The sequence below is a fragment of the Marmota monax genome, unplaced genomic scaffold, assembly GCF_021218885.2.
Source record: "Marmota monax isolate L192 unplaced genomic scaffold, Marmota_monax_Labrador192_F-V1.1 WCK01_AAM20220418_F8-fsc00018, whole genome shotgun sequence".
Classification (NCBI taxonomy): domain Eukaryota; kingdom Metazoa; phylum Chordata; class Mammalia; order Rodentia; family Sciuridae; genus Marmota; species Marmota monax.
Window position 1 is genome coordinate 17,246,871 of NW_026692201.1, and position 21,780 is coordinate 17,268,650.

A 21,780-nucleotide genomic window follows, 5' to 3' on the forward strand; every position below is an offset into this window, starting at 1 on the left:
GAAGTTCTGGAAGGCCAGGCAAAATGTAGCAAGGTCCCCGACAGGGTGATGCGTGAAACTGTAAAGGGAAGCTGAAGCTGAAATGGAGATCCCAGGAATTTAGCGAAGCCAGTAACATGGACTGTCTGCCCAGAAAAGCTGCTTGCTGTGGAGAAAGCAAGACTGAAAGAGAGCCCATATGCACTGCACCTGGCAAAGCCAAAGGGGCAGGGCTGCCCAAACCCTTTGAAGAGCACATCTAACAGCCAATTCTTTAAGTGGAGTGAAGGGCAGAGTTACAGGACCTGTTTGCCCTGCTAGGTTTAGATCTTGTTTTGGTTCTATTCCTTCTTTCCATGCCCTTATTCCTACCTTTTGGAATGGAAATGTTTACTCTGTGCTCCTGGACATGTGTAACTTGCTTTTGAATTTTACAGGGACTCATAGCCAAGAGTTTGCCTTTAGTCTCAGAGGAGACTTTGGACATTTGAGCAATGCTTTAACTATTAAGATGATGGATTCTTAAAGAAGAACTAAATGAATATCACATTGTGAGATGGACATGAGTTTTGGGGGGCCAGGGGCAGAATATTAAGGTTTGAATATGAAGTGTCCCCCCAAATCTCCTGTTAATGTAGGAATATTCAGAAGTATAATGATTAGTTTCTGAGAGCTATAACAATCAGTTTATCCTAGGCTGAATGCACTTACTGCATGGTGACTGTGGGCAAGTGGGTAGTGGCTGAAGGAAGTGGGTCACTGGGGACATGTGCTGGAAGAGTGTGGTCTTTCCAGTGGCCTCTTCCTCCCTTGCTCCTTTCTATGCTTCCTTACTGCCAGGAGGAAAGCAGCTTCCCTCCGCCATGCAATTCCACCATGATGTGCTGCCCCACCTTGGATCCAGAGCAAGGGAGTCAATGGTCTGTAGACTGAGACCTCTGACACTTTTCCTTTAAGTTGTTCTTGTCAAGCATTTGGGTCACAGTGATGTAAAAGCTAACTAAGACAACCTGTTATGGTGTCCCTGACTCTTTGATAACATGGATTTAAGCTTAGTTTGTTTTTCTATTGTGTAGTTCTAAGATGATAAACATTAAAATTTATTGAGAACCTTGTTACATATTGATATGCAAGTGAGGAGGTTGGTGTGACCAGCTGAATTATTCTTAGATACAGATGATTCTGAGCTTCTCAATAAGAAGAGAAAGGACTCCAGGTTTGTGGCAAGAGCTTGGCAATCCCTATTTTATTTTCCTGTCTTGGGGATAGGGCCCAAATAAAAGACTTCAGCGGACAGATTTGGGTACTCTTTTTTTTTTCTTCTTCTTTTTTTTTTTTTTTTTTACTTTTCTTGGTGCTTTATAGTTGCAGATAATAGTTGGGTTCATTTTTATATAATCACACAAACATAGAATTTAATTTACTCCGTTTCAGTCCTTGGTTCCCCTCCATGCCCTTTCCTCCTCCCTTTCTCCCTTTTTTAATTCTACTGGTCTACTTACACTCATTTATATATTTTTAGTTGATGTTTTGTAGATATACATAAAGATGGAATTCACTATAGTATATTTATACATGTATACAGTATAATTCTGTCAAATTCATTCTGTGTTTCCTCTCCTTTCCTGCCCTTTCTTCCTCCCCCTCAATCTAGATTTGGGCACTTTTGAAGTAATATCTTAATAGCACTTTGGGGGTGGCCGAAAAAGAAAATAAATATTACCTAAGTTTGGTTTTACTGCTTTGGTGAATTCGTTTTTGCATGTCTAAGCTTCTACTTAAAACCCCAAGGATGAGAAATACCTTTTTCAAGGGACTAAAAAGATTTTTTGAGAAGATTTATAAGTTATATTTAACATGTAAGACTTACTAAATTGAAGTAGGAAGGAAGAATTGTATGACATCATTACTTTTCCTATTAGATTAAGAAAGCTCATTACTCTTTGCTGGGATAAACAATTATTGATTTGATGATGATTACTATAGGGAAAAATACATTCTACAGATGCTATATTTAGGCAGTACTGAGAATTGGGCTAACTTTGTTTTTCAGAATGTTTTACAGAACATTCAGCTTCCCTTTCCACACCCATCTTTCTCAGTGGTACCTGCACAGGTGTTCCATCTCCAGGCGCCCAGTAATCCTCTGTCTTTCCTTCTGTTTTCCCTATCAAAGCATAATTTGAAGAACAAAAGTCCCTCTAAACAGTCTTATGAAGCTCAGCATCAACAATGTGCCAAGCAGAGGGAAAGCCTTGTGCAGAGGCTCTGAGTTAGGAATGCTTTGCTGTACTTGATGGTCAGTATGATGAGAATACTGTGAAATAGCGGGGAGAGTGCTACAAGATGAAGCTGGAGATGAAAGAGGGACAGAATCATATAGCATACATTGGTCCATGTAATGATTTGAATTTAAGTGCAATGGACATTAATTGAATAAGTTCAGCATATGATAGCATTTACTTTACTTTGTCAAATATTAGCACTAAAAATACCAGCTATGCTGTTTTCTGTGATTTCATTTCTTAAGGCAGAGATCATCAGCTTTTTGGAGATCCATGTACTCTTTTTCTGTTACTGCATCTACTATAGTTTGGACCTTGAATTCCTTAAAGGCCCTTGTATTAAAGTCTTGGTCTCCAGGTGGCGCTCTTGAGAGATGGTGGACCATTGATGAGATGGGGCTAGTGGGAGGTCCATAGGTTATTGTGAGCATGCCATAAGAGGATTGTGGGACACCAACTTCTTCCTCTCTTTTGCTCCTTAGCTCATGAAAAAGCAGTTTGTTGTTCCTTTACGTGCTATTACCATGGTGTGCTGTTTTGTCACAGGCCCAAAGCAATGGGGCCAACAGATCCTGGATTAGAACCTCCACAACTGTAAGCCAAAATAAACTCTTTCTCTTTATAAGTTGATTTTATAAGATAATCAGCTTATCTGGGGATTTCATTATAGTGACAGAAAGATCACTAACAACATATCTAGCACTCTCTGGGCTAGCATTTTTAACTTGGTATATTCTTTCTTTTGATTGATTAAACTTTCACCTCAGAAAGAGTGCAAGCTCAATAAATAAATTCAGCATTGTTTTAGAGATTGAAGTTCCCTTCCCCCCACAGTGCCTTACAGGTTCTTCTGCTTCTTAAACACTCAGTAGCAGTTGTTAATGAGTCACTTAATTCCCTAAAGTAGATTAGAGAAGTTTACAATGCCTAGGAAGATGTCATAAACAGAGTGACTAGGCAGGCTAGGTTCAGTTGTGAAGAATGTGTTTATTGATGAAACTTAGTGAAACAAGAACTAAGATGAAATATTTGTTGGTAGACAATGACTTTGTCAGGGTCTTAATAAGTTAAAGTAACATTTAGCCACAAATAAAGTCCTTTTTTATATGCTAATAAAACAAGTAAAATGTGGGATGAATATGCATTTTGGTAAGAAGTTTTAAATAATCAGTAAGAAAATATTTTTCTAATGTTATTGTTTTGTTTCACATTATGACTAGGATAACTGATTCACTGATTTGACCTTGGGTTGTCTTGATGTTTCATTTCCTATACTACTGAATTTAGTAAGCATGCCTGCGTGTCTACTCTGTTAATTTGTTCAACTCCAAACATGTACATTTTTGTACAACAATCAGGCTGTTCTCACTACCTTTTGTAGAGCCACGAAGTGCAGTATCCATTCCCAGGCAGTTTCTGTACAAACTGTTTTGCCTGAATAATCTTTACCTTTGATATCCAGCTATTTGTTGAGTGTTGCAGCTTTGGGGTGAGGCATTCAGTAACAACCTGTAATAATAACACTAAATTAGTACTCCAGAAAGCAGTTTGTAACTCATAGTATCTAGTTATCCCCATTCCAATTAATCAGTAAGGGTATTTATGGGCACTGCATTTAGAACTAGGAGACCTAGGACCCTAATTCTACCTCTGCCTTTTACTAATCCACTCCATCTGCTCTTATTTTCATCCCCCCAGCCCCAATAAAAAGTGGTGAGGTAGTGTTGGACAGCTAATTTTTAACCCACCTCTAGGTCTGAGATTTTCATGAATCTAACAATGCTGCATTTGCTTTGAAAATCTCTGGTGCAGTGGGTAGAGCCAGAGAAGTAAAAAATTGTGCTTCAGTTGTGTACAATGAATCGAAGGACTTTCAGCTGTCATATATAACTGATTAGAATAAATAAGTAAGTAAATAAATAAATAACTTAAAAAAAATCTCTGGTGCAGATGGGGATTGCTGGATGCTCTGGTCTATTGGGGGCTTTGGGGAGGTTTTACCTCTAAGCTATGTTTCCAGTTATTTTTATTTTGCAACAGGGTCTCCCTGAATTGCTGAGGCTGGCCTGGAACTTGTGATCCTCCTGCCTCAGCCTTGGAGCGGCCATTTGCCCAGCTGGGACCTTTATTTTCAAGCGGGGTTGGGGGTCAGGGATGGGGACACAACATTATCTGAGAGTTTACCACGTACTAAGTGTATGGTGAGGAGTTGGTCTTCACATGCAATCTCATTAATTTAATCCTTTTAACAGTCATAAGGTAGGAATTAATACTATTTTATATATGAAGGGACAGATAGATCATTCCAGATGTTGACTTCGGTCCCTGTTTTTATAAGCGTTTGTTTGGAGTAGAGCTTTTACTTCTAATATTTCATCAATTTGTGATCAAATTCTCATGGGGTGAACACCTTAGGGAGTACTTCAGTCAATGCTGAAAAAATTATACTTTTAAGAACGGTACAAGATTGAGTAAACAGATTTTCTCTTCCTAAAGAAAAGTAGGAATTGCTTACAATGGAGTATAGGGTTGGAGTGCCCCACAGTCTCTTTGAAGGATTTTGTGCCCAAGGGAGCAACTAGAAAGTTTAGCCTAAGGGGACAATTAGAAGGCGCCTAACACGTACTAAAGCTGGGATGTGCGGGCAGAGGCAGGACTCTTAGCTCCTGCTCCCAGGCAGGTCAGCTTAGGCGCCTCACTGCTGGAAGAATCCATTAGGGATGGCCAACGCAGGGTGTTCCCGACGCCGTAGCGCGGACTTGGTTGCCTGCTGTGCAGAGGAAAGCGTGTTACTGTGGACAGCCACCCCCACTCCATTGGTCAGGTGAGCGGAGCCCCGGGAACAGCGAGTCCTATTGGAGAAGAGAGAGGATGAAGGGGAGCAGGAGTGGGAGGAGGATGGAGCCCTCCTTCTGACCCCGTCGTGGGGAAAAGAAACAGCCGCCAGAGGAGGCTAGGGAACCCGAGCGAGAGGCAGAGCGAGGGTGTGAGAAGGGAGGACTGGCAGGGCGCGCAGATGTTGGTGTCCTCAGGGCAAGGTAGGCTATGACTGGGGGTTGTGCTCCAACAATCCCAGTGCCCCAGGGAGGCGCCACAGCTTCCTCGGTGCCTCGGGGTCGCTGCTGCAGCACCTGTTGCTGGAGGTGGGAGGCTAAGGCGGTGTAGAGGGCGGGCCAGGATTGGGGCGCCGGGAGGCTGGGCGAGCGCGCAGAGCTGGAGCTGCGGGTTAACGGGACAGAGCTGAGGGTGTGCATCCCGCCTGCTCAAGGCTGCGGCTTTGCAGTGAGCCTTATATTTCTGTCCACCTGCCCCTTTCAAAGCTTCCTAATCTCAAAGAAGGTGAAAAGTGAATGAGCAAAGTGAAAAGTTTCTTTTCTTCTCTTTCCGCCTGTTTGATACTCGAATTCTAGCTTTAAAGTCTGCATGGAAAATAACCGGTCAAGAAAGGAACGCCGTAGGTAATAATTGATAACCAGAAGGTTGAGATAGTCTTGTTAATGTTCCAAAATAACCACTGCGTTGGAGAATATCAGTGAAATAAATTGATTTCAGGGAATTTGGAATTCACCTGGAATTGTAGAAATATGCTTGTACATTTTGAATATCTTCAACTATCTTGAAATTTATTTATTTTTCTTAAAACTACAATTAAGAAATTATGACAGCACTCATTAGGGGAAAACTGATTTTAAGATTCAGTAAAAACTTTAATGAAAGTTTTATTAAAAGAAACTCTTCACAACTCACAAAATCCATAGCATTTAAAAATGTATAATTTATAAGTATACTTCACTCCTTAAGAAATTGACATCAAATTTTAAAGATTCATACTTACTAAGAGTTAAGATAAAGCTCAAAACATACCTTAAATAATGTGGCATTATTAAAAGATTCTTGCTAAAATTAGGATTACCTTAAATTACTGAAGTGCTTTTTCCTTTCTTTGTGTGTCATGTTATCAAAAGACTAGATCAAACAAAGACATTAAAGAAAAAAATGTTCCAGTTAGGACACAAAAGAACACCAGCAATTTATTTTTGGATAATTTCCTAGGCTAAGTGGTAATTTCTTAAATTTATTTTATTTGAGATAAAAGTAGGCTATAGGGAGATTCCAGATGCACTCTGAAATGTGTTATAGTAAAATAAACTAAATGTATGTGATTAATTATATCTTGGCTCTGCTTTAATTTACAGTGACTTTGTACATTCAACATCTATCTGGGCCTTAGTATGTTTATTTATAAAAATAAAAGGATTGGGCTGACTGGGTGATTGCAAAAACTTAATTCAGCTAAAAACAAATATATTGCTCAAGATTGTAACTTTAAAAAGAAGTAATCAAAATACATCCACTAAACCTAAAGTATGACAGAATATTCTTATTTCCATGATGGTTGAAAATAGGTCACCCTTTTTGAATGCCTTGTAACTAAGGAATTCTTAGAAACCCTTTCATATTGGTTATTGTAGTTAGCACATCACCATCATAAATTGAATCGTATCATCCCAATGTACAGATAAAGATACTGAGATGTGGAAAGTTTAATATTCTTGTCCTAAATCCCCAGGCAGATCAAAGGTCTTTCCTAGTGCTCTTAGTACCTACTCTATACTGAATGTGAGCAATAAAAACTGAAACTGCCTATAAACTGAAGTAATCTAATTATATGAGTCTAGAATGAGGCAAAGTTAAATTATGTAACAACACTGAGTTTTTATATCCTCAGATATAGAACTTATGTGTTAAATATACAATTTTAATAATATTTATAGCTTCATGCTATATATATATATTTATTAAATCGAATGACAATTGTATTCAATATCAGATAGTGATAATATGAGGTATATTTGGAACACAAATACTTTTCTAGTCATAAAAATGACTAGTAGAAATAATGTGGGAAAGATGAAGCTTATATTAAAACTAGTGTATGCCAGCTGTCTTTCTACTTGGAGGTGCCCAGGCTCAAGACAATGAATGATGCTATATTTATGGGAGAAGGGTATTCAGAGCAGAGTTAGCTGTGACTAAAGTCTTTGTTCATATTCCCATGATGAATGGTAATGGTATGCTGCATTTATTAAGTGTACACTATACTTAGGAATTGTACTAAGTCCTTAAATAGATTAACTTTATATTCAACAATGAATTAAATAGTATCCTGATTTACAGATGAAGAAACTAAGGCAGAAAGATCTATGCCCTGGGAGGACCCACAAAGATAATACTTTGTGTATTAGGTTAAGTGTGTGATACTTCACTGCTCAGAAATTCATAGGCCATGAATACAATATGAATTCTGAAAGCACTGGGACAAGTCCTGGAGCCAGACTAGACCAAACCCTTTATTTTGTATTTGAGGAAACTGAGGCCTAGGAAAATTGAGACTCACTTAAGTTTGCTTATTCTGTTTTCCCATTTATGACTTGAGTTATGTGTATGTTCTCATAAACTCAATATTTTAACTGATAAACTTGGTTATTCATTGTTTGATTCATTGCCACTTCATCAAATGCCACCTCATGCCCTTTCTTAGATTGATGCCCTTCTTTCATTGAAAATTTCAGGGTTGCACCACTTAGAATACAAAATCCTTGAGGACAGTGACTGTATTGTATATTTCTCAGTATCTGTAGAATTTAGCTAAGTGGTTAATCTATTGAATAAGTGGCTGTGTTATCTACTTGCCCCTGACAACTCATTATTTTATGCCCCATGTACAAATTCTACACAGTGGAGGCACTGTGAAATCATCATCTTTTTTTTTTTTTTTTTGGCATACAGGGGGCAACTAAACAATTTGCAGATGATCCAAAGTGTATTGTGCTGCTTAGATGATTGTTTTGTGTGGTTAGAAAACTTTGTGGGTTGCCATGGAGAGATTTGGATGAGTGCTTCCCTGATTTTGTGGGAAAAAATCACATAGTTAAGCTTCACAGGCATTTTCTCCATCTCTCTCTCTCTCTCTCTCTCTCTCTCTCTCTCTCTCTCTCTCTCTTTCTCTTTCTCTTTCTCTCTCTGATTTTTGACTTGTAAAGAATGTTGTTTTTCAAAGTCATGTGGAATGTTCAAACAGTATAGGAATTAGGAAAAATCACAGAAACCCCTCTGTTTTGGAGAACATCTAGCCAGGGAGATAGCTCTCTTTCCTTAATTCCTGACAATTTAAAACTTTTTTTTTCTTTCTTTCTTTTCTTTTCTTCTTCTTTTTTTTTAAGTCCTAATATTCTGTCACTCTCAGGCTGTTTGGATTTTAAATAAATGTATTTGTTGAGAAGGGAAGATGAACACACTACTAATAACCCATATTCTTTCTACTCCATGCAGACGGGAATGGTATTGAAAGGTGATTCCCCATGTCCTCACATGCCTACTTTATTCCCTTCATGAGGCTGGACCAGGAGTACAGAAAGCATCTTTATTTATATGGATGGTTCCCCAGTAAGTCAGGCCACATAGGAAGCCACAGCACCCCAGCACTGTTGTAGATGAAGTGGCAGGGGAGGATGAGGGTGGAGCTGAGACACACAAGGCTGTGATAATACAAAGGCTGTGTTTTCTCATTCCACTGTGACACACTATACACTTTAAAATGTACCAGACCAAGTCCCTCCCCCAGCTGCTGGGCAGGTGGTCATGGGCCCTTTTCTGGTGCAGTCAGGCATAAGTCTGACTATACCTCAGAATGAAGGCAGAATGCAGACAGGGTTTTCTCTCTCATTTATTTAGTATTCTGGAAACCTAGAATGAAGCCCCTTCATATAAAGGGGAAACATTGTTGGAGTAATTGTCCATAAATGAGTTTTGAAGTAATTCTCATAAAATGATTAGGTATAAAGGGAGGCTGGGAGTCTCTTTGAGACAGACAGTGACAGCTCTTTCCATGTGTGTGAATGTAATTACATTGATAATATATGTTTTAAAGACAAGGTTATTTAGTTACTTTAATTTTGTAAATTTATTTGTTATTCAAAAACTCCCTTTCCTTAGGCACATTTTCTCCTCTCTTGGTGTTTATATGGTATATATTTGAGCATAGTGTTCTTTTGCGCTTTATTAGGGGCTTAACATGGCTTTAATCCAACCATCTGTTCCCAACTTGGCACATCAGCATATCCGAGGTGCTGGTAGGGACTAAATAAATTTCCCACATTTTAAAGGTTAGGGAAAGAGCTACCTTTATGAATAGGTTTCACATGATTCTCAGCAAGACAATGGTGCAGAAGTGGAGTAAAAATGCATTTCATTCTCTGAAGCACAAGGTCCCCTGTCTGTCTTTAGTTGTGCTGAAAGGCAATTAGCATTTCAACTAGCCAATTTGGTTACATGCAAGGAAGTACTTGGGTTTATAATTTGCTGCTTTCTGTCTGAGGCTGTTGAGTGCTAGCTCTTACATAATCCTCTCCAAGTAGCCTTCTCTCCAGCATAGTTATTGTTGCTGGTCTTAAATAACTAATCAACAGAGAGTTTTCCTTGTCTTCAGCTGTAGGGTGCCATAGGACAAGGAAAATGAAATGCCAAGCTAATAAAGGAATGATTGTAATTATAAATAGTTATTATTGAAATGTGGCACAGGTTGAAAGATATAAAGTAGCTTCAAATAAAATGCAGCCCCTGAAAGGCATTGTGTGGCACCCTTAATAGTTTATTTCTGCATGCAATATGCACAATAAACAGAGGGTGTATATATACTGCCATTAATTGAGCTAAGATGATTCAAAATTAACAATGAAGAGGCAATTCTTAATTACTTACAATGACTTTACTTGCTATGCAAGAGGGAACGATGTAGGGACTATACATCAAAGAAAAATTTTTAAGTATTATAACAAGTGAAACAATGCTCTGAGACATTTTATGGAAGTAATTCAAGGTTTTGTATTTGTGTGCTAATGGAAAATAGAATTTTGTTACCTTCTTTGGTCATGAATTTTGATAATTAGGTAATATTAACATGCTTCCTGTATATCCTCATATGTCTCTGCAGGAACTACTACTATATGTTATGACAATCGTTTTGTTAGAATAATTGGAATGATATTAGCTTTTAATCCATGTCATGGGGCAGTAATTCAATTTAGTTCATCTTTTAATGCAGCACTGTTTTTGCATAGCTGTACTTATATAATTATTTGAAAGTAAAATAACACATTTTTATTATTCAAGTGATGTTGGACTGAATGAAGGCATTATTGAAGTGTTTTCAATACAAGCCTGTCAGATGATCAATACGATTTTGATAATGTGAAAGAACTGCATTGTCTTCTGTATTTTTCATCTGTGATATAAAAAGAAAGCCCTAAGTGCAGCTACAGTTATAGTCATTAGTTTATTATTTAGCTAGATTCAATGATGCTGATAAGCAGGAATGAAATGAAGATAGCTCAGGGATTCTATGCTATCTAGTCAGCCAAGGTTGGAAGGTGTTCTGGAAAAAGAGGGACTTGTGCTGGAAAAAGAGGAACTTGATCTGGAATGGTAGAGAGAGAAAGCAGAGAGATGTCTAGAGAAGGCCTTGGGAGGGGCTTAGACCAAAGATATAGAGGCAAGAATGATTCAGGTATCTTGTTTTCTTTCTGACTGAAGTGTTGAAGGAAGAGGAAAAGAGTTGGAAGTGCAATTTCTCTTTTAAAAATTGAAATATAGCTCACAGTATGTGGCCTTTTGTGTCTATCTTCTTTTACTTAGTAAAATGGTTTTAAGATTCACCCATGTTGTACCATGTATCAGTACTTCAATTTTTATTGCAAAATAATATTCAGTTGTATGAGAATTCCTTTCATTTTTCCATTTATCAGTTAATGGATATTTTGGTTATATTTACTTTTTGACAATCATGAATAATGCTGCTATGAACATATATGTACAAGTTTTTGTCTATCCATGTTTTCACTTTTCATGGTTATCTATCAAGGAGTGGAATTGCTGGCTTGCAGGGTCTTCCTGTATTTCACTTTTTGATGAATTGCTAGTGGTTTTCCACAGTGTGTGCCATTTTACATTCTGACTAGCAATGTTTCAGTGTTCCAGGTTTTCACATCCATACTAATGCTTGTGGTCTGCCTTTTTGATTCTACCCATTTTAGTCGGTGTGAAGTGGGATCTCACTGTGGTTTTGATTTCCTTTTCCCTAATTAATAGTGATACTAAGCATTTTTTTCCCTTGGGGCTCATTTGCTAACTGTATATTTTCTTTGGAGAAATGTCTTTTCTACTAGTCCTTTGCCCACTTTAAAATAGGGTTATTTGACTTTTTATTGAGTTGTGGGAGTTCTTTATCTATTCTTGATATTAATCACTTTCAGATATTTCATTTGTAAATATTTTCTTTCATTGTACAAGTATGTTATATTTTTTTAATCTTCTAATACTTAGAAACAAAAAATAGAAATTATGATAAATCAATGTATCTAATTTTCTTTGGGTTGCTTGTGCTTTTGATATCATGCCTAATAAACATTGCCAAATCCAAGCTCATTGAGATTTGTAGCTGCACTTTACATTTTATTGTCTTATCCCTCACATTTAACGCCAAGTTATTATGTGTTAATTTTTTTATGGGTTGAAAAAGGAGATCCAGCTTCCTTTATTGCATGTATATATCCAGTTGAAGAGATTACTTTCCTCATTGATGACTTGCACCATCATCAAAAATCAATTGACCGTTATTCCTAGAATCTCAATTCTTTGTCATTGATCTATTTGTCTATCTTTCTGCCAGTGTTTCATAGTCTTGATTACTGCAATTTTGTAGTAACTTGTGAAATCAGGAAGAATGAGTCCTCCAACTTCATGGAAAGGTTTTTTTTTTTTTTTGGGGGGGGGGGCGGGGGGGCTCTCTTAGATCCCTTGTGTTTCCATAAGCATTTAGGAACAGTTGGTCAGTTTCTGACAGGAATTGCATTACAATTTTTTATGGTACAATTTGGAAAGTATTGGCATCTTAGAACTATTAAGTCTTTCAATCCATGAGCACAAGATACCTTTACACTTAGTTTAATTTCTTTCAATGATATTTTGCAGTTTTTAAGTGCACAATTCTCACACATCTTTGGTTGAATTTTCTATAAGTATTTTTATTCATGTCATCTGCAAATAGAGATAGATATGTCCTTTCCAACCTGGATATGTCTCTTTTTCTCTCTCTCTCTCCCTTTTTCTTTTTCTCACCTATTTTTTCTGTCTATAGTTTCCAGGACCATGTTTACTAGCAATGATAACAGTGGACATCCTTATCTTATTCCTGATCTCAGGGGGAGAGACTTTTGGTTTTCAAACCAAATGTTATTAGCTGTGGATACAATTTCTCTATCAGGTTGAGGAATTACCCTTTTATTCCTAGTTTGTGAATGTTCTTTTCATGAAAAGGTGTTTGATTCCTTTTTCAGCATCTATATGAGATGTGCATTTTTTTTCATATAAATATGGTACATTGCATTAATTGATTTTTGTATGTTGAATCAACATTGTATTCTTAGGATAGATCTAACCTAGTCATGTTGTATAATTTGTCTATATGTTTATATGGATTTGGTTTGTTAGTATTTTTTTTTCAGAATTTCTGCATAAACATTCATAAGTCTTAGTTTCTTTTATTTTCTTGTAATATGTTGTTATCAGGGTAATACTAACCTCATAAAATTATTTGGGAAGTATTCTTTCTTTCTTTCTAAATTTTCGAGAAATTGATGTTAATTCAACCTTAAATGATAGAATTCACTAATGAAGTCATTGGATCTGGTCCTAGGTTTTTCATCCTGGAGATTTTTTTTTTTTTTTTGGGTTATCAATTCAATCTGTTTAATTGTAATGGTTTACTCAGATTTTTCTTCCCCTTTTATCCTCTTCCTTTTCCTCCTCCTTTTCCTTCTCTTCTTCCTCTCTTTCTTTCTTGGTACTGAGGACTGAACCCAGGGATGCTTTACCACTGAAGTACATTCCCAGCCCTTTCTATTTTTATTTTGATTCAAGGTCTCACTAAGTTGCTGAGGCTGGCCTCGAACTCGCTGTCTTCCTGCTTTAGCCTTGTGAATCCCTGGGATTACGGGCATGTGTCACATCAGTTTTGGGTGTTTTTATCTTTTGAGAGATTTGTCCACTTCTATGTTATTTAATTTGTTGGTAAACAATTATTCATGGTGCTTTTTATATTTAGCTTTATTTTTGTATAGTTGGTAGTAATGACCCCTCTTGAATTTGTCATCATATAAATTTAAATCTTCTCCCTTTCTTTCTTAGGAAAGTTAGATAAATATTTGTCAATTTTGTTGATCTTTTCAAATAACTAATTTATAATTTTGTTGATTTCTCATATTTTTCTAGTCTATATTTCACTTATTTTCATACTAATCTTTATTATAGCATTCTGTTTTTTTGATTTGGGTTTACAATTTCTCCTATTTTATTAAGAAGGACAATTAGGTTGTTTATTTGAGATCTATCTTTCTTTTAATATTTATACCCTTTTGTTTTCCCCCCTCCAAGTACTACTTTAGCTGTAGCCTATAGTTTTTCATTTATAATTTACTTCTTTGATTCCTTGGTCCCTTAGGAAAATATTGTTAATTTCCACATATTTGTAAATTACCCACACTTCTGTTATTGGTTTCTAATTTCATTCTCCTGTGGCTAAAGAGTACTTTGTATTATTGAAATCTGTTAACTTTATTGAAACTTAAGCTGGATATGTAGCCCCAGTTAGTCAGGAGGCTGAGGAAGGAGGATCACATGAGTTTGAGATAGCCTGGGCAACACAGGGAGACACTGTATCTTAAAAAAAAATTATTGAGGTGTGTTTTATGACTTTATATAAGGTCTCCCTTGGGGAGTGCTTCATGTACCTTTGACATGATAAATATTCTACTGTTGTGGGGTAATATGTCTGTAGATGTCTCATAATCTAGTTAATTACTATAGTATTGTTTAATTTTTTTGGTGTGTGTGTGTGTGTGTGCGTGCACTTCTTTGTTTAGTTGTTTTATACATTATTGAACATGGGGTATCTATTATTGTTCAAATATTTGTTTCTTCCTTCAGCTTGATCAGTTTTTGATTCATGTATTTTGGGAGTCTCTTGTTGAGTGCCGATATTTATAACCAGTATGTCTTTGTGATGGATCGATCCTTCTGTCATTTCAAAATGGCCTTCTTATTTACAGTGTACCATTTTCTTCCATAAGTTTATTTTGTCTAATATTAGTATAATGACTTCAGTTTTCTTTTGATTACTATTTGCATATTTGCATTGTTTTTCCATTCTTTTACTTTCAACTTATCTGTGACTTTGAATTTAAAGTACATGACTTATAAAGAGCATATAATTGAGTCACTGGAAAAAAAATCATTCTGCCAACCTCTTTTTTTAATTGGAGAGTTTAATCCATTCATATTTAATGTAATTATTGATAAGGTAGAATTGATGTCTATCATTTTTATAATTTTACATGTTTATGATTTTTCCATCATCTCTTCCTCTCTTATTGACTTATTTTACTTTTAATAGATATCTTCTAAAGAGTTATTTTAATTTCATGATTGCTTCCTTTATTATATTTTTTAATTTATTGTGGCTTTAGGTATTATAATTAATATTGGAATGTATAACACTCTAATTCAGATTAATATCATCTTAATTTCAGTGTGAAAAAGCTTTGCTTCTGTATCATTCCATCTCTGCCCCTCATGTGTGATTACCATACAAATTACATCCTCATTCGTTGTGTGCCCTTCAATATGGGCCTATACTTACTGTTTTATGTAGTTGTTTTTTTTAACTCAGGACAAAAAAAACCCAGTTATAACAAAAATATATTTATGCTGTGTTTCATTTTATTCTATTTTTTGATATCAGAGTTTGAATTCCCAGGGTGCTGAACCACATCCCCAGTCCCTTTTTAAAAGTTTTTATTTTATTTTAGTTTGAGGGAGGGTCTCACTAAATTACTGAGGCTGGCTTTGAGCTTGTGATCCTCCTTGAAGGATCCCAACCTCCTTTGTTATTGGTATTAAAGGTGTGAGCCACTGCATCCGGTTTATGTTGTATTTTATATTTAGACATCAAGTGAGCTTTACTGGTGCTTTTTATTTTTTCGTGTAGATTCGGGTCCTTTCATTTCACCTTGAAAAAATTCCTTTAGTATTTCTTGAAAGGAAGGTTGTGAGAAACAAATTCTCTTTTGTTTTTGTTTATCTGATAATGTCTTAATTCATCTTCAAATTTGAATGATAGTTTTGCTGGATTCTTGGTTTGTAATTTTTTCTTTCAGCCCTTTAAATATATCAACCCAATTGCTTTCTCACTTCCTTGTTTTCTTATAAGGAATCAGCTATCAATCAGGATCACTTATATATATATATACACACACACACACACACACATATGTACGTGTGTGTGTGTTGGACACAATGCCTTTATTTTATTTATTTATTTTTATGTGGTGCTGAGGATTGAACTCAGTGCCTCACAGGTGCTAGGAAAGCACTCTACCACTGATCCCCAGTCCACAGCCCCAGCCCCAATCAGAATCACTTTTTTTTTTTAAGTTGTAGATGGACACAATACCTTTATTTTATTTATTTATTTTTATGTGGTGCTGAGGATCGAACCCAGGGCCTTGCATGTGATAGGCAAGCACTCTACCGCTGAGACACAACCCCAGCCTAGGATCACTTTTTTTTTTAAATACATTTTTTTTTTTTTAGTTGTCAATGGGTCTTTATCTTTTATTTATATGTGGTGCTGAGGATCAAACCTAGTGCCTCACACATACTAGGCAAATATTCTACTACCATGCTACAACCCCAGGCCCAGGATCACTTTTATATGATGATTTGCTTCTTCTTTGCTGCTTTCAAGATTTTTTGTCTCTTGCTTTAGACCACTTGATTATCATCTTGCTTTAGACCATTTGATTAGTATGTGTCTAGATCAGGATCTCTTTGAATTTATCTTACTTGGAATTTGTTCAGCTTTTCAGATATGTAGATTTTTTTCATCAAATTTGGGAAAACTTCACTTATTATTTCTTCACATATTCCTTCAAATACATCCTCTCTCTTTCCTTCTGGCCTCCTTTATACATATATTAGTATTTGATGGTGTCCCAGGTGACCCTGAGGCTTTGTTCACTTTTCTTCTTTCTATTATCTTTTGTGCTTCAGACTAGTTTTACTTATCTTACACTTCACTGATTCCTTCGGCCTACTTAAATAAACTCTTGAGCCTTTGTAATTAATTAATACAATTAATTACAATTATTAAATACAATTATTGCACTGCCAGAACTTTTTTTTTAGTTGTAGGTGTACACAATACATATACTTTATTTATTTATTTTTCTGTGGTGCTGAGGATCGAATCCAGCGTCCTGCACATGCTAGGCAAGTGCTCTACTGCTGTGCCACAACCCCAGCTCCCAGAATTTGTTTTTGTATAATAATTTTTATCTTTGTATGATAATCTCCATTTGGGGAGAAATTATTTTTATACTTTGTTTAAAAATTATTATTATTTTTTTTTAGTTTTATACACATGATTTCCCTTGGTTCTTTAAAAATATTTAAAACAACTAACATAAACTCCTTGTCTGGTAAGTCAAGAACATCTGGGAAGTTCCCCAGGGACAGTTTCTCTTTGTTATTGTTAAGCCTCTGTATATTGGCTGTACTTTTCTTGTTTCTTTGCGTATCTCGTAATTTTTGTTGTTGTTGAAAATTGGTCCTTTTAAGTAATGTAATCTGTTGCTTTAGAAATCAGATTTTCTTTCCCATTGCTTGCTGTTACTGCTTTTGTTGTTTGTTTAGTGAATTTTCTGAAGTAATTTTTAAATTATGTATTTTTCTTATGAATGACCACTGTAATCTCTGCTTGGTTAGCTTAGTGGTCAACTAATGATTGGACAAAGGTTTTCTTAAATCTAGGGAACCAATATCTCCCAGATTTTGCCAAGGAGCTTCATGTGCATATTGGAACATGCATTTAGCCAGGAAGTGGGAGGCAAGGCAGTTTATCCTGAACTCATGACTCCATCCTGCTATAATAGGCAAGCTTAGCTCAAAAATTAATCAAGACCCTTGTTATGGTTTGGATATGAGATGTCCCAGTGAAGCTTATGTGTGATACAATGCAAGAATGTTTAGAGGTGAAATGATTGGGTCATGAGAGCCTTAAACCAATCAGTGAATTAATCCCCTAGTAGGGATTAATTTAGTGGTAACTGAAGACAGATAAACTGTGGCTGGAGGAGGTGGGTACCTGGGAGTGTCCCTTTGAAGCATGTATTTTATGTATGACCAGTGGAGTGTGTGTCTGTCTCCCCCTCACCCCCCACCTCTCAGCTTCTTGGTGTGATGTCTTGAGCTGCTTTCCTCTGTTACACCTTTTTGCCATGATATTCTGCCTCACCTTGAACCCTGAGGAATGGAGCTGAACCCAGAGAAATGGACCTGTCTCTGGACTGAGACCCCTGAAACCATGACCCCCCAAATAATTTTTTTTTAAAATTGTTCTTGTCACATCTTTTGGTCACAGTAGTGACTAAAACAACTTTCTTGCTGTCTTCTCCAAACACAAACCAAACACCCCAAGGAGTTTTGCAGAAGCCTTTTTCACCATACGTAAAGTGATGCAGATATACAGGAGATGGACAAGGGATATGCAAAGCACTTCCACAGTTCTCCCAATGTAAATTTCTCCTCAGAAAATCCTCTTATATTTTACCTTTTTGAATTTTTTATATACCTTATATAGATGAGAGAATTTTTATATCTTCAATGAGGGAATGCAAGTCAATAGAAAAACTTGGTTTGTTGTTTTTAAGTAAGAGTCCAAAGTAGTCCACTGTTTTACAATAATACTTTTATTAACTTTAAGATGAATTTACTTATCTTAAATATCTTAGTATAAGTAATTACCATAAATAAATCTGTGTGAGAGTTTTTTTATTGGGCATATTACATTGAAAATACATATATATTTTTGGTACTGGAGATTTAACCAAAGACATTTTACTCTGGGCCACATCCCCAGTCCTTTTTTATTTTTTAATTTTGAGACAGGGTCTCACTAAGTTGCTAAGGGCCTTGCTGTGTTGCGGAGTCTAGTCTTGGACTTGTGATCCTTCTGACTCTGCCTCCTGAATCACTGGGATTGTGGGCATCATCATGCTCAGCTGAAAAATATTTTTAAACCCTTAATCAGAAATTCACATTTTTTGAACATTTGTTCCCCAAACCATAAACAATTTGAAATAATCTTTGAATATGAATGCAAAGCAATTCAACCCTTATATGGCAATTTTATATCATATTTAAGTACTTGCTTTATATGAAGTCAGGAAACTTTGGAAATTGTTCATGTGTTAAGTTACTAAGTGCATTAGCATTTAAAACTCAGTAATATGCCTACTAGTGAAGAGCTATTATTATTGAGAATACTATGTGATTAATAAATTTCCTTGAAACTGTTTTAGTGAATTTTACTTCATCCCTACCCTATTTCTCACTATTCATGAGTGATATTATTTTGGGGTTGACATTTAATTTATTCATTGCTTATTGGAACATTCGAACATGGGTTTGTAAAACATGTTGAGCTGTGACTTAACCTTTCACATTTTATTATAGTTACTGACATCAAAATTTACTCTGATTTTTATAATAATTTATAGTGATGTTTTAAAATCCTTATGATTTCCTGGCAGCATCCATTTAGAAATCCTACTTCTAATCATCTAGCACCCTAACACCTTTCCCCTCCTTCCTGAGGCTCACTTTTTTTTTTTTTTTAGATACTGGGAATTGAATCCAAGGGTTCTGTACTGCTGAGCTATAACCTCATCTCTATTTTTTATTTTGAGGAAGGATTTTGCTAAGTACTTAGGACCTCAATAAGTTGCTGAGGCTGGCCTTGAACTGGTGATTTTTTTTTTTGTAGTTGTAGATGAACAGCATGCCCTTATTTATTTATTTATTTTTGTTTATTTATATGTGATGCTGAAGACTGAACCCAGTGCCTCAGGCATGCTAGGCAAGTGCTCTGCCCCTCAGCTACAGCCCCATCCCTGAACAGGTGATCTTGCTGGTGATCAGGCCCACTTCTTTCAGCAAAGAAGATGAATGTATCCTACCATGGATAGAATTAGGGCCTTATACTTGCCTTTTTTCATTGTTTTGCTCTATTAAAATTTCACAATATCCACAAATAGCATTTATACTTTCAGTTAATTACAAATAATAATCACTGTGAGTTTGAAATTGAATAGGCCTTAATATACAGTAAAGTATTCGGTATAAGGATTTTACTATTCATTATGTTGGAAATAACAGATTGTTCTACCAATAAGAGACTGAGTTTGATTATGGAGAAAAGAGAATCAAATGTGCAATTTCATTTAATTATATTTTTAACATGATAAATGGTATAGATATGGTGACTTTCCAAATTATCTTCCTTGTATGACAATTACAAGATTCCTTTGTTAATAAAAGAATTTAGACTAGTGAAGAGCATGCATCCGGATCCTGATGACATGAATTGTACTTGACTTTGCATTTCCAAGGTCTGATCTTGGCAAATTTATTTAATCTCAGGTTCCTTATCTGAAAATGGGCACAATAATAGCACCTTTATTGTACTTCAGATGGTCACTTTGAGGATTAAATGAGTTGACATATGTAAAGCAGTTGGAGTTGTATGTAGCCCTGAACCAGTTAGCTGCAGTTAGCTCATACTGTCACACGTAAGTACAAATTGTTGATTAGGGTGCCAAAAGATCACTTTCTTGTTTAGCTTCTTTTTCCTCTTCTAGATTCCTGGAGAGGATTTAAATTTATTTTGACATTGCTAGAGCTCAAGCTTTAGCCTCTTCACAGTTTTGTATCTAGCTTTGTATTCCTTTACTTGGATAGGAGCCCTACATTATATATATTTCAGTTGTAGCCAACCACTGTAAAGCTTCAAGGCTTAAAATAACCACTTATTTTGTTAATGAATCTGCAATTTGGGTAGGGTTTGGTGGGGATAGCTTGTCTGTATTCGGTGTCTACAAGCTGGATCCTCTTCCACCGATGTGCCACTTAATGATGTATAAACAAGTTGATGGTGGCTAACAACTCCTTGGCCACTTCTATTGGTCAAGTGGCCATAGAATATAAATTTAAGAATAGGGAACATGTTCTCTCTTGTAATGGGAAAATGTCAAAAATTTGTGGGATTTTTTTCTTTTCTTTCTTGTTTTTTATTTTTTTAGACAAATACTTGCTGTGTTATCTAGGCTGGCTTTGAACTCCTGAACTCAAGCAATCCTCCTACCTCAGTCTCCCAAGTAGCTAGGACTACAGGAACAGATCATATACTGGATCATATTTTAAAACCACTAAACTGCTAGTATTAATAAAAATACTAACAAAGTAGCTATCATGGACTGTATTGGACAGGTGTAGTAATCTGGCAATGGGGGTATGGTTTTTGGGTTACTTTAGAAAGGGAGAAAACTATTTAAATTTCCTGAAGGCATATATTCATTGATGCATTTTTCAAGTTAAAATTTTGATTTGAGGAGTGTATATCTATTATATCTATATCTCTCTCTATATATACACACATATTTGTATTATCTGATTATATATATCATATAAATGTCTACTTTTATCAAAAATGAAAAAAGTGAGTTGTGAGAAATTATTAAGATATAGAATTTCAAAGAAGATAATGAATAGAAAATCAGTTACATAACTAGAATTCTCTCACATTAATATATAAAAAATTAAGAGGAATAAAGTATGAAAATTTTCTGAGGGGAAATTAACGTTGATAGAACTATGAAAGTTTTATGCATATCCCCTGTCCCTCTTACCCCTACCCCATGTGCATCTCTTTAAGTGTAGTGCAAAAGGCTTCAATAAAACTCCTTGGAGTGTTGATTTGTGTTTGGAGATGATAGCAGGAGAGTCTTGATTAATTTTTGAGAGGGCTAAGTTGCCTGTTGTAGCAGGATAGAAAAAAGAGTCCAGGATGAATTACTGCACTTTCCATAGCAGGGGAAAAGGAAGTGAATCCAAGGGCCAGCCATGAAACCCATGATAGGGATGTTTGCCTTATGTTATTTTAAAGAGAATTTTGCCCAAATGATAGATAGCCTGTCAAGTCAAGGGGAGCCTGGTAGTAATTTCCTGTAGGTATACTGCCAGGGTCACAAGCTGAGAGGTAACCTGGATCAGCCATCAGACATACCCTGCAGGTTGCGGCTTGAAGTTGATGGAACTTAACAATGAAACCCTGTGAAGGTTTCAGAAATTTAAAGAGAATGACTTAGCTAGGTCACAGAGAGCAAGCCATTTCATAGCAGTACAATCATTATACAAAGTACATGTATGAAGACTTGAATTGGGTGTCAACATACTTTATATACAAACAGAGACATGAAAAATCGTGGTATATATGTGTATTAAGAATTGTAATGCAAAAAAAAAATCAAAGTACATATATAAAGGCATATTGGCGTGAACATAC

General features: G+C 36.0%; 1 protein-coding gene across 2 annotated transcripts in view; it reads left to right on the forward strand.

Annotated features, from left to right (window-relative positions):
- Positions 1 to 5,145: 5,145 nt before the first annotated feature.
- The window catches only part of Adgrv1 (adhesion G protein-coupled receptor V1), a 569,696-nt gene continuing 553,061 nt past the window's right edge, over positions 5,146 to 21,780 (forward strand). For both annotated transcript variants that reach the window (XM_058574584.1, XM_046428479.2), the window contains exon 1: positions 5,146 to 5,302. In XM_058574584.1, coding sequence (XP_058430567.1) covers positions 5,281 to 5,302 — 22 coding nt within the window. In that variant the 5' untranslated portion in view covers positions 5,146 to 5,280. The remainder of the gene's footprint in view (positions 5,303 to 21,780) is intronic.